General features: G+C 39.2%; 2 protein-coding genes across 2 annotated transcripts in view; both read right to left on the reverse strand.

The window, feature by feature from the left end:
- Positions 1 to 2131: 2131 nt before the first annotated feature.
- LOC137996332 (DDB1- and CUL4-associated factor 10-like) lies at positions 2132 to 7638 on the reverse strand. The gene is made up of 2 exons (XM_068841733.1): positions 6573 to 7638; positions 2132 to 3468 (listed from the first exon to the last, which is right to left on the reverse strand). The coding sequence occupies exons 1-2, from the start codon at positions 7546 to 7548 to the stop codon at positions 3140 to 3142; spliced, it is 1305 nt and encodes a 434-aa protein (XP_068697834.1). The 5' UTR covers positions 7549 to 7638; the 3' UTR covers positions 2132 to 3139.
- Positions 7639 to 10296: 2658 nt separating this feature from the next.
- LOC137998114 (transcription initiation factor TFIID subunit 10-like) overlaps positions 10297 to 13372 on the reverse strand; it is a 7303-nt gene continuing 4227 nt past the window's right edge. The window contains exon 4 of the mRNA XM_068844531.1: positions 10297 to 10495. Within this exon, the coding sequence (XP_068700632.1) occupies positions 10406 to 10495 (90 nt within the window). The 3' untranslated portion in view covers positions 10297 to 10405. The remainder of the gene's footprint in view (positions 10496 to 13372) is intronic.

The following is a 13372-nucleotide window of genomic DNA, read 5'->3' on the forward strand; positions in this document are numbered from 1 at the left end:
AATGTCTCCTGCATTAACAAATCTGACACGAAAAATCTGTTATTGCGAAGGTACATTATACTGAAACCTCATTTAGGGTGCGTTCGATTGACCACATTCCGGAATAGGAATACATGGAATAGAAGTTAGAAATCCTTCGTTTTTATGGAGATTCACATGAAAATTGTCAAACACTTGCTAAAATGCTATTTTAAACATATCTTTATCATCCTCGTTGCTTCAAAACGCCAGACCTACCGTTTTAAATCATCACTTCACGTATTCTTATTCCGGAATAGGGTCAATCGAACGCGCCCTTAGTTGAACCAAAAGATTCTGCAAGGCCATTCCAGACAAATTAGATAATGCGATGCAATTATTACCTCACTAAATGCCTCAATAGGCTAGTTTCGCCATTTTCACGGTGGGACTGACAAAGCATGGAATTGAAGCTGCGATTAATTGAAAAGATGGCCTCGCATGAGCCTTCACTCTATACCTCACCAATTCCAATCTTGAAACGGGAAATAAGCAATTTCGCCACGTGGATGCTGCATTTAAAATTGAAAAACATCTTCATTGAAGACGAAATGCGATACTCAATTTAACGCTATGAACATTAAATTGTTTAGTTAGCGAGACACCGATGTCAACAAAAGCTTTGATTTCGGTGAACATCTAATTCAACGCCTTTCTCTAACCTAGTGAAGGTACGCTGATTTGTGCTGCCTAAACATTTAAGAGTAAAGCCGGGGGGAGGGCCATATAAAAAGGGGAGGGATGCTCGTCGTCTCGCTTAGGGATGTAAATTTCGGATTTCGGTCTCACTAAGGACGTTCCGGGCAAAACGCAATCATATATAGCCGTGAAGGTCTCCTTTAGGGTTGCGCGCGAAGAAATATAAAAGTGTATATTTACACTTTTATATTTATTTACGTAGGTGAAAGTATTAGATGATAATGTCTTTGCCATCATTAAAAGTCACTGTAGTTTTTCTATATCCCTGCTTTAATAAGGTCTCCTTTTGGGGTAAAAAAAAAAAGCCTGGGCCACGCCCAGATCGGTCTCCTTTAAGGATTTAATTTGAAATTTCCGACGAGCATCCCTCCCCTTTTTATATGGGAGGTAAAGTTAAGGAAGCGAGGACAAAGATAACTTAAGTCCAAGAGAATCAAGCCGTGGAATTCGACTAATTTTACAAGACTGATATACTTGCTATTGGAAACAAAATATTGACCTATCCACATGACTAGCTAAACAGTTGTGGTGCATGGGAGATCGCCAGACTTTGTGGAAAGCGTGATTTGAATATTTAGTGGGAAAAAACAATAGCTTTGCGCGTGCGTTTTTCACTTCTGTCCATTTTTTGCCGTGGCCAGCAAAACAACAACGTGGAAAAGCACTTGAGGATAAATTTTCATTTTCTAAATTAACCGCCTTTTCCGGCGACCAGTGTCAGTTTTGACGAAGTACCACACCCTTGTTATACACTGGAACTGTCTTAACGGGGATTCTATTGTTTGGGATTTAAAACTGTGGCCGTTGGCCGTATTAACGGGTGACCGAATTAACGAGGGTTGTAGGGCCGTTTTGCCGGGCCAAAAAAAAAGTGGCCGCAATAATGAGGTGACCGTAAGACTGGGTTCTACTGTATCAAAAAGGTTGAAAAAGTGACGAAGTTGTCACAATAACGTGAATTTATATTTTGAGATGACGTTCTCGTTGCCGTCGTTGCTTAAGTTCCCTTTTTAAGAAACGACGAGGGCGGCACGACAACTATAACGCCAGAAAACGACGATATCATTGGTTAAAAGAAGAAAAATATTCAAGCTGCACGTGCAGCACGCGTTTTAACTCATACTTTGGCGGTAATCTGCATAACAGCGACGTAACGCGGAATCGCCAAACTTGAGGTTTTAACGACAAAGTGAGCAAGCAACAGAGAATATTTCAATCTCTATTTTTACTCAGAAACCGCTCGCACCCGATTTGTTCTTAGGACACTTTGCTAACATTGTGCGACGTGAACGATTGGTTAAAAGTGGAAAAAAAATCGTGCTGCACGTGCAGCACACATTTTAGCTCATATTTTTGCGGTACTCTGCATACGTGAAATCACCAAATTTGAGATTTTAAGGGCAACGCGTGCATTCAAATGCGAATCGTTTATTAGTTATCGTTATCGTTACGGTTATATCGTTACCGTTAGTTATCGTTTATCGTTTATCTATTCTTACTTTGAAACCGCTAGTACACATGATTGATTTACTTTGAGGAAGTTCGTCAACATTGTACGCCGTGAGCGAGATGAAATAATCGCTAAAGACTTACGATATTGTTAAGTTATAATTTGAGGTCACGTTTTCGTCGACGTCACCGTCGTAGATCTTAAAGGGGCACTGTCATGCTAAATTTACTGTTGGGTAAAAATCCATTCTCGTCACCAGAGTCTCGGGTCGACCCAAAGCTCTGGGAAACTCTGTGTAGGAGAACATGCGCCGTAAGGTTCTTACAGCTAAAAATTGTCTATTTGAGCCTTACGGCGCCTGCTCACTCCTCGTGCTAACATGAATGCACCAATTAGAGACGCTTTTGATTGTTCTTCACGAAAACCAATGAGAAGACACTTTGTTTCAGGGTTCCCCAGAGCTCTTCTCTCCCTCGGTCAAGAGAAGAGCTCTGGGGTCGACATTGGTAAAAATCTAAAATTAGTATTCTAGCTCACACGTATATCATTCCTGACAAGTCACTGAGATGATACGAAATATAATATGGCACAAAGAGCTATTCGTATTTAACTTTTGGCGACTTTCAGAGGACAACGACTCAAAACTTGAAAAAAATGGCCAATTTTTTTAAACTTTCAATCCATTTCCATCCTCTCCATTCCTGGCTGCAAACAACAAAGAAAAGCTTCAGTGCACTTCAACGGCCATTGGCAACAAAACTACAGCTTTTTTTGGTCCACATTGATGCAAAGACGTCTTTTTGATCAAATACGTAGCGTGACAATGTACGTAGCGTGACAATGCCCCTTCAAGGTCCCTAGTCTCTAACGCTGAGAAGAGGGCGTGATACGTTAAATCAATCACTCAGCGTTATTTGACAGTCAATTGAAAACCGCCCAAACTGAACCAAAAGTGAATCCGCACTTTCCTGTTCACAATTTCGGCTGAAAAAAGCTGACCCTCCCACCCAAACAACCCAACGACAGAAGCAAATGTTTCGGCGAGAATCTGCACGTAACAACAGCGTGCTTATGAGTGATAAGTGTTTTCAAATCGTAAAGTTCTGAGGGAACGCCATGAATACAAGAAGACAATTCATCGCATTGTGAATTAAAACTGAGAATTCTGGCCGAATTGCCAAATGGAGAGCAAATGATTCTTCCATCCATGCTAAAGCAGTGTTCCTTGATGTAGCCCTTTGCAACATTTGGCTCTTGTATGCTGTGTGTGAGGCGTCGTGGAAAGCAGCTGGGCGCTTCACCTGAGAACAAATCAAAGACAAATGACAGCATCGATTTTAACACTGAGAGTTTGACATAATAATTATAATTATAATTATAATTATAATTATAGTTATAATTTATAATAATTATGTATATTTTAGCTTTCTGTTCTATGACTATCTGTCATTCAGTATATACAGCCATGATAAACATTCATACATCATAATATTAATAATAACAATAATAACAATAATAATAATAATCCTAAGAAAGGTGCTTAGTGTCTGAACAGAACGATTGACTTGAGTGACTGATGCCTCAGCTGCATGGTTTACACCCGGCTGATGCACAAAAGAACACCAGCAAAGACTGTGATAGAAGAAATAATAATAATAATAATAATAACAACAACAATAACAATAATAATAATAAGTAATAGGTATAGTTGGAGGTAGAGGTTGTTATTCTGTATTTGGCATCCTTTAGTAAGGTATGTAGTCGTTTGTTGTTTACTTTAGCTTCACAATGATGGCCAGGGTCACACAACATTAACCAAGAATTAATTAATTATTATTTTTTGGTGTGCCCTTCCTTAATACTGCGATCTCTTTGATCTCTCTGCCTTTCCATACATTGTGGGTTCTTAAGCACCCCAAAATTAACCAACACTTATCGTGAAACTGCATTCTAATGCAAGAAAACTTAAGTCTGACAGTTTATGGATGTCACTACAAATGTCACACTTCCTCCTTAACTGTTTACAGATCTTAACCATTGGCTTGAATCATCGGACTTGAACCTACAACCTTCCTTTCCTGCAGTTGTCCTACTACAAAAACCACTGATCTCACATGGAAGGGACACAAATTATTGACTGCCCGGCACCCACTTAAGTTGAACATTTTGATGAAATTCCTTTCCCACGGTGTGAGTCGTAACCAGCTTTCGCCATCAAGGTTTAATGGAACAACCACAACAATGTAAAGATATGTTTTGAAAATCATGAGTCCCAGGGGGAAATTGTTCTTGTCCAGCGAAGAGGTTGCAAGCACAACCATGGACTCGCTATTACTTTGAGAGCAAGAAAAGTTTCATGGTTGACAAGTAGCATCGAACACAACACCTCTCAAGAATTGAACTATTTACAAGCGAAAGTGGGCAGGACAGTGACTCAGTAATTCGGGCCCATTCCACAGCTCTCAGCCAGCGTATATTTTAAGTTACACTGAAGACTGAATGCAACCTTCAGGACAATCACACATGGAACCAGAGTTGCCGTGAACAATTCTTAGGAGATCCATCTTCTGAAAAAGCAAGGACTTGAGACATTATAAGCAGGGTTTTCAAATTGAAACAAAGTAGCAGGAGGAAATTGTAAAGTAGCCGGAGCACTATCTCATCGTGATGACAGCAGCCTGCAGATGAATCAACGGAATAACGAAATATTGCCAGAAAGCGGCTTCCGTTGATATACTTCCTTTTACATACATGAAGTATTATCATAACAACGTCAGCGGTCTTGTTTCCTTTCTACTTCGATTCGCTGCAATTCGCAGTTTCCTTTGTCTGAATTTCAAAACACTTGCGCTGTTGAAGGCTTTTTTTGTTATGACTTCTTTCAGTCTTTTCTTGAAAATACATTTGGTGCAGTCAAGACCATAATGAGTAACATTTCACGAGAAAGACTGCCTTCTCAATCAACACGCGGATGCCGCTACAGCTACAGATACTGTGGTCATTTCAGCCTCGGCATATTGTTTTATCGTCACTTTCAGAACAGTGAACTGCAACAACACGTAATATTTGTTAACTCTTATTCCTAAAATTATTGTTACCTATTTCTTTTCGAGACTTCTCCGCACTTGACAGAAAAGACAACATCGTTTGCTGCCTCCGCTTCATGTTGCAACTTTCACGTGAGAACAAATCTGCTGCTGCGCCGATACATGCACGTTCAAATGAGAGTCCGTGAACACGAGCAGACTTTCCCGCTAAAAAAAGCTCTCGCTTCGAAGATCAAAAGGTATATGTAATAGCCGCACTGTTCATCAGTCCGCATGCATTTATTTCCTCGAAAAAATCAGATTATGATTTGGTGAAACAGAATTGTGTAGTTAGTAAAATTTGGAATACGAAAAGTACCCGACGCAAATGCCTGAAGTAGCCGGTGACTTGCGCCGGGCGCCGGCTAAATTTGAAAACCCTGTATAAGTACAGATTGATCAAGTTTGACAATTTTTTTTTTTAGTGTCTCTCTTCAAGACAATATCACAATCATGATAAATTCCACAGTACCTGAATTCACATGGTGTAAAACAAAAAGTTTCCTTTTGCTATTGTAGTTTTTTGTTGTCATAAAAATCTCCAACTTCTTGCACCCACCACTCTTATTTAATGATGGCAGGAGCTTGAGAGGTAAAAGACCAGCTTATCCGTTTTATAAATTGCTCTTCAGGCCTGGGGCCCATTTCTCGAAAGTTCCAAACCTTTTTGGGCATCATAATGCCCTCTGTATCTGTATCTTTTAAGTCAACAAACTTCAATATCATTTTGCTTTTTGTATCTTGAAAACATGCCAAAAGACCAGCTTATGAAAACAAGCAGAAGGCAGTTTCGTAAATGGCCTTTTGGGCCCGAAAAGTTATTGGGATGTTCGAGAAACAGGCCCCAGCTTTGCATGCTCAATGGTCTCATCAAATTAAGTCAACTGCCTTCACAGGAGCACTTTTAAACAACCCTCTGACTCCTAGACCATAGTCTGCGTAGCTGGGGGGATATTTTATTGCAGAATTATTTAAACACTCGTGAATATTGAGTGAGTACGATGGTTGCTTCGTTTGTTTTGGCTGTGAGTGGCATGGGGACTAGTCGCCGCTTCGAAGGCAGTCGCTCTCGTGCGATGCGATAAAACATCTCGCCAGCTACGCAGGCTACCTGAACCACGCCCCATTGACAAGTACGATCATCTGGCGTTAAATAAATCTATTAACTTTCACTAATAAGGATCAGTGGGTTAAAATGACTCCTGAAGCGCCCGCCATTGACGAGCAAGATTGTCTAACATTGGACAGAGTAAAACCTATCAAATCTCACTCCCAGGGTCAATGGGTTCAAATAATAATTGCTATTCCTCTCCACTTACCAGGTGTTATTTCAGAAATGTCTTGAATATCATGGAGCACAGTCCATTCATTCCTTGAATTCCTGCAAGTGTATCTTGCAACAGTGCACCAGCCATGTGGGTGGACTTCTATAGACGAAATGCACCATGGGCAGCACTCGTCTGGAAAATCTTGAATAATTTCCAAGGCATTCCTTGCCTTACTTGGCCAGCGATGACTGGCAAAGCTAACAAGGGAGGAATCCATTGCACCAAAAAAGGGATATTCATCACCTTCTATGTCATACTGCAAGTAGTCAAGATTTAGATTATGGATCACAAGAAGGTGACCAGGAATGGCTGAAATGATCATTTTTTGACCATCAGGACATATTTTCATACGGATTAAGTTTGAGAATTGCAGAACAACCCTACCATGAGCTGTACCATCATTGGCGTATCTGTTGATGTCCCATGTTCGAACCGTATCGTCAAAAGCTGACGTCACAATTAACCCAGAGGGTCTGTGGTATTCTATACTTTTAACCCAGTTTGTGTGACCTTCCAAACTAAGAACTTTACTTTTAAGGTTCCTGCAATCCCAGAGAGCTACAGTAGTATCATCAGAACAAGTGACAAAGCTTCGGCTGTCCAAGAATCGAACACAGTTGACACAATCTTGATGTGCCTTTCGCACACATGTGACCTGTTTTTGACAAAGAGGATCAAACACAAGTAAACTGTGTCTTTCACAGGCAGCCACAAGGAAATCACCTGTCGGTGAAAACTCCACGTTAAAAATAGCTCCATGATCGTAACTGTCTGTTTTGTCGTCGGGGCCCCATATTTTTCGCAACGATAAATGTTTATAATATTTTGATATCACAGAGTCGTTTCTCGTAACACCGACCATTCCTTGGATCTCTCGGTGTCGAAGATACGAAAGAGAAGTCCAGGGTTTAGCACGAGCCAAACTGACTTTGTCCCCAGAAGATGTTTCAGGTTTTGACTCTCCCATGCATCAATACAATTTGTAGAATCTCTCTTCAAACAGGCCTCTACAATAAACTGCAACTTAAACACAAAGTTCTCTCTCGAAACGGCAAACTGGGACGACTCAAGCCAATGCTTACCAGTCCTTCGCCAACCAGAAATCGATCGTAAATCGGCGTTACTTCCAATCGCTACGAAGAAATATTGGGTTGCACGTCACGCAAGTGAAAACATAAATCGCTCACCGTATAATAAATTGGGTCAAGAAATGGAAATGTTATAGAAGAGGAATAAATAAACAACGGGTCCAAGTCTCAGGGCTGTGCGATATTCCGTACTTGAGTTATTGGGCAAAATATACCACTGAAATTTGCATAATACAGAGACACCGGAAACATTCAGAAATATCTGGAATTTAGTTTGGCTGTCTTTAACACTTTCTGCTGTATGATGAACTAGCAAACATTCGTATGACACTTCTCCTAGTATATTGGCTGTTTATACCACAAAAACACGAGGGGAATCGATGTGTTTTTCGAAAGCCATCAAAATGTCACGCACTGAGAAAAACTCTGAAATTCAAACTGCTCTATTTTCGAAACGAAGCTCGGTACCGAGCTGAAAACAGGCAAACAGATATATTTTTAAAACCTCTCGTAGCTGATCAAGGTTAAAACTCAAAAGGCTCTTTAGTTTTGCGTTTTGTTTCGTATGACGTCACGTGCAACCCAAGAGCTGTTTTTGGCCAGCATGGGACGTTTATAGCCCGGAAGTAATGCTGTTTTGCTTTTTTTAGGCCCTCCCCTTGGAGGGCCCTTGTTTCCGCTTCCGTTGTTCCCGAAATTACTTGCAACCTTGTTCTCAGCTTTATTATCTCTGAAATGATTTATGTTCCTTTATTCCTTAGGATATTTTCTCTTTGTCCCCCTACAATGTCTCCAGTTTAAAATTAGCCACGTTCCCTTGTTCCCCAAAACCCGTGGGAGGGCCTCCTTTTTAAGTTGTCTTTTGACAACACCACTTTTACATTGTCAGTTGTCTTTTAGTATTCTAGCCAATTAATTTTAAAATCTGGAGATACCACTGTCCTGGCAAATGTTCACATCAAATTTCAGCCAGTGGCTCAAAACATTACATGCTTAGCTCTGAACGTTTTGCAAACTATTATAAGCAGCTGATTGGGCTCAAGTGGGTCCGCCATTATAATCAATCGACTGATTAACATCAGGCCCTTGAAGGGGGGGGGGGGGGGGGGGGGACGGGGGGAGAGGGAAAGAAGGGGTCCCTTCTTCTCCCATTCCTTGAAATCCTGATGCTCGGCTAGTTCAAGTTTTTGTTTATGCCACATAATTATCACTCAATTGTTCAACTAGCATTTGCATTTACAATTATTTAAGTTCCATTTTACTAAAAAATCAGAGCAACCAACACAGTGGAAGGTGTAAACTGCAGGTTGCAAGTTAGGGTTGCAGGTCATTGTTTCACCATGAGAGCTGAAACAACCCAAACCTTTACTAATGCTACAATTAGGCCTAAAAAGCATGCTTTAGATAATGTTTAAGCTGAAGGTTAGCATTTTTGCAAAGGTTTGGGTTGTTTCAGTTATGGTAAAACAATGACATGCAACCCTATTAAACCTGCACTTTACACACTCCACCAACACAGTCTAACTCGAAGACATTCTGTTGCCGTCAGGTTGGATAGGAAAGCTAAACTTGCCAAGAAAAGGTGCAAGGTATTTTCCCGTGATTCCCAGCAAAGGCAGTAAAAATATCAGACTGAAAATGAATACAAGACAGTCAAAAGAAGAGAAAGGTTTCTTTTCATGTACTTGCTCAGGGGCGGATCCCGGATTTTTCTAAGGAGGGGGTGCGCCACTAAGGGATGGCGTAGCTGACTGGTGAAGTGTATTAGAAAGCCTCAGGTCATCTCAGTGAGTGGCTTCATACACAGAGCTCAGTTGGTAGAGCATTTAACACCACATTGCAAAAGTTATGGGTAATGAATCCTGTAGAAGCTACAATAAGCGACAAAAGTAGTTGAGACACTGAAGTGGGAAAAACACATTTAGAAAAAAATCACCTTAACATTACATTCTCCAATTGCACTCCCTCCTCTCCACCCGCCTCCCCTCCTTCAATGTTGTAGCTCAGGTTTTCAGGTGTCTTAAATAAGAGACCATAAAAATTACTGCTTCAACTGCTCAGATAACTGTGCGAAGATCACCTCCCCCTTTCACGAAACACTGCTTATTGGCCAGAAATTACCTGTCGTTGTGATAATGCAAAAAAATCTATGCAAAGATCAGTAAAGATATTTAGAGGATTGATGAGTCAGATGGGGCTGGCACTTTTTAGCAAATAACAAAATATCTGAACTGAATAGAGAAATGATACTCGCATCTTACCCGTATTTGGACAATTTAAGCATTGCACAAATAATGCAAGGATCATTTCTGTGTCTGCAGAGGCAATAGGCAACTTTCACGATGGCATCATTTATTTCGACTACAACTACCAGAAATCAGTTTGTTTTATTTTCTTAAATTTTGTATTCCCAATGGGGTAAAAATGACAACAGCTCTAATTAGCATAAGAGAAGCAAAACCTGTAGGGTTCTGGTACTCGTAGTCAAATAGCGTCATTATGCAACTGAGCTATTGTGAGGATAGTTTCTCTATTTTGTCTATAGCCCCACTTCAAATATCTACATTTCTTTCAACAAACTATCTAAAAACATTGTAAAAATGCTCACAATAATTATTATTACACAGTGAAATTAATAATATTGCTTTATTTCATTATCAAGTCTTATTGATGTCTGTTTACAAAGCTAGATATTACATTTTATAAAGAATTATTATTTACATTTCTTGCAAGTTCTCATACAAAATAAGGTGGCTTTCTGACAGTTATACCATATTCACTAAGTGCTGGTGTCAGGTCTTCCATTGTCAAAGTGTACCGCTTATCCTGGAAACAACAATAATAGCAGCAAAACTTTACAGATCCAAAACCTCTTTCTCGACAATCAAATTCTCTATTAGGCAAAAAAATTAAATAATATCAGAAACCCATAAGGGTTGAAACGTGTAACGGCCCCTTGTGTGCTGGAAAACAAGCTTCTGAATATTCAATTTGCAAAGTACCATATTTGGAACAACAAGAGTGAGGGGTTTCCAAATATGGTACTTAGCACTGAAACATTCAACCAATCAGTTCGCACTGAATATTCGGAAGCTGTGAACGCGCGTTACACATTTCAACCCTTATGGGTTTCTGATAATATACATAACATGAAATGGCAGGGAAAAAATTAGAGAAAACTTTGAAATGTGAGTCTTCTTTCCAGTTAATACATGTAGACTGGAGAAGTGCTCCTAGTTTGAAACAAAATAATAGATGCAAAAACATGGAATAAGAAATATGCTGATTTTTGGTTCAGGAGAATCAGAGAAAACCAGAACAGTTTTTCCAGTTCAATACATCTCCTGAGTGCCCCTAACGCAGGCTACAAGAGAGCTGGAAAAGTCAAGTAGCTCTAACTTCTGTAAGTTAAGGCTTGTATGGTTAGTATAGTTGGTAAAATATGTTATTATGCATTATTATTAGATCTTTGAATAACCCTGGTGAAAATCCTTAAAGGATCTTTGAAGATCTTCAAAGATCTTCAAAGACCTGACAAAGATCTTTAAAGATGAAGATCTTCACAGGATCCTTGAAGGATCTTTAAAGGATCTTCAAAGATTTTTTAACATTGAGGACTCTTGGGATACTTCATCAAGATCCTTGAGGAAATTATCAGGATCTTGCAAAGATCTTACCAAGATCCACACACAAAATTTTGGAAAGATCCTCAAAAGGATCCTTGAAGATCCTCAAAGAGTGCCTGAGGATCTTACAAGGATCTTAAAAGGATCCTTGAAAGGATCTTAATAAAATCTTTGACAGGATCCTTAAAGATCATACTAGGATCTTTTGAGGATCTTTGAAGGATCCTTATAGTGATCTTGAAAGAAACCTTAAAAGGATCCTCAAAAGATCCTCAAGGATTGTATGAGGATCATTTAAGGATCCTAAAAGAATCTTCAGAGGTATCTTGAAAAGATCTTTATCAGGATCCTTAAAGATCCTATGAGGATCCTTCAAGGATCTTAAAGGGATCCTTAAAGTGATCTTGAAAGGATCTTTGTTACAATCCTTGAAAGATCCTATGAGGATCCTTCAAGGATCTTAAAAGGATCCTTATAGTAATCTTGAAAGGAACTTTATTAGGATCCTTGAAAGATCCTATGAGGATCCTTCACGGATCTTAAAAGGAACCTTAAAGTGATCTTGAAGGGATCTCCGTTAGGATCCTTGAAAGATCCTCATAGGATCTTTCAAGGATCTAAAAAGGATCTTTAGAGTGATCTTGATCCTTCAAGGATAAGGATCTTATAAGGACCTTTTTAGGAGTGAAGTGTATAAAATCCCTTAAGATCCTATGAGGTATTACGTACATGTACCCTGAAGCATCGTTAAGGAACCAAACTTTGAACATAAAAATAATCACGCTGTACACGAATCAATTAAAAAGAAAACGTTTATTCTGATGTAATCCATTGATTGTCGGAAATATCAGTAACAGATTACCTTGTTTGATGAACTCGTAATAGCTGCAGGCCGGGCCAGAAGCAATATGAAACAATATACTCTCGAAATATCAAAGAATTCGTGTCAGCACGTAATCCTTTTAAAAAATACCAGGGCTAAAATACAGAATTCAGGGCCACATCTAGAGACTCTAGTGACGAATCGGCTCGATCAGAATCTTTTCACATTCCTTTAAGGGTTAATTCTGCCATGATTTGTGCTCACTTTTTCTTTAAAGTACAGTCCGATGAATCGGAGGGTTGTAATCCTCCGCCATCTTGGATAAAACGCGAGAGATAAGACTGGAAACTAGTGAGCCATTTCCCTTTTGGTCAGCAGTCACCAACGATTGCTCCTCTTACAGTTCGGCGGTTTTAATCTAAGTTTGAATCAACGAGCATAAATCTTATGATTCATGATTGTTTTGCCCTTTAAATACTGATTCAAAACGAGGAAATGCATACAGCAATCCAAGTACAAAGGTAGGCGCTAATTATAAGCAGATAATGTTTGAGTTGATGACTTATTGTCCTCAAAAATGACGATAGACTAAACCGGCTAACTCAACCAATTCAAATCTCTCGGGGTTAAGATTCTTTGTGTGTTTAATTTGCATGGCAATGAAGAATTCACATTTAAAATGATATGGTAATACTGGAACAAAACGTTTCAATTCGAAAAGATTGAGTTAGCCGAAATTCGAACTTTTCAAACTTCAAGTCCCAAATAATTTGACATGTACAGGCAAGGATTATAATTCGGCTTACTTGCTCTAATCCTGTAAAAAATAGGTGAACCTTTAACGAGATTACTTACTAGTAATAAGGTTTACATCAAAAGAGTGGTTGTTGCAAATTATATGATTGGCAAAGGATCCCTTCGATTCTCTGTAAATGCTACGTGTCTGAGGTTCATAGCAATTTACAAATTAAAGGTTAGGTGACGCACATTTATTTCCACTTCCACAACATGACTTGCGAGTACATGTGGAATTCATGATAATCAATATGAGTAATTTGCCCTTATGGCTTTGTTTTTCTTTCAGGATGCATAACTGCAAAATATTCAGAAAAAGTTCTCAAAAAGCAGCCTCAGCCGACAATAGCACCATATACTGAGTGAAGAAAAAAATTAGTAATAAAAAGATAGATAAAATGAAATAAATACAAATGTGTTAGGTAAAATCAAACGTTATTGTTGTAGTACATGTACTTG

The sequence above is a fragment of the Montipora foliosa genome, chromosome 3, assembly GCF_036669935.1.
Source record: "Montipora foliosa isolate CH-2021 chromosome 3, ASM3666993v2, whole genome shotgun sequence".
NCBI lineage: Eukaryota > Metazoa > Cnidaria > Anthozoa > Scleractinia > Acroporidae > Montipora > Montipora foliosa.

Coding starts and splice junctions, on each gene's coding strand:
- LOC137996332 (XM_068841733.1), bottom strand. CDS start 7,548: ATGGGAGAGTCAAAACCTGAAACATCTTCTGGGGACAAAGTCAGTTTG. Junction 3,469..6,572: donor CATTTCTGAAATAACACCTG/GTAAGTGGAGAG, acceptor ATTTGTTCTCAG/GTGAAGCGCCCAGCTGCTTT.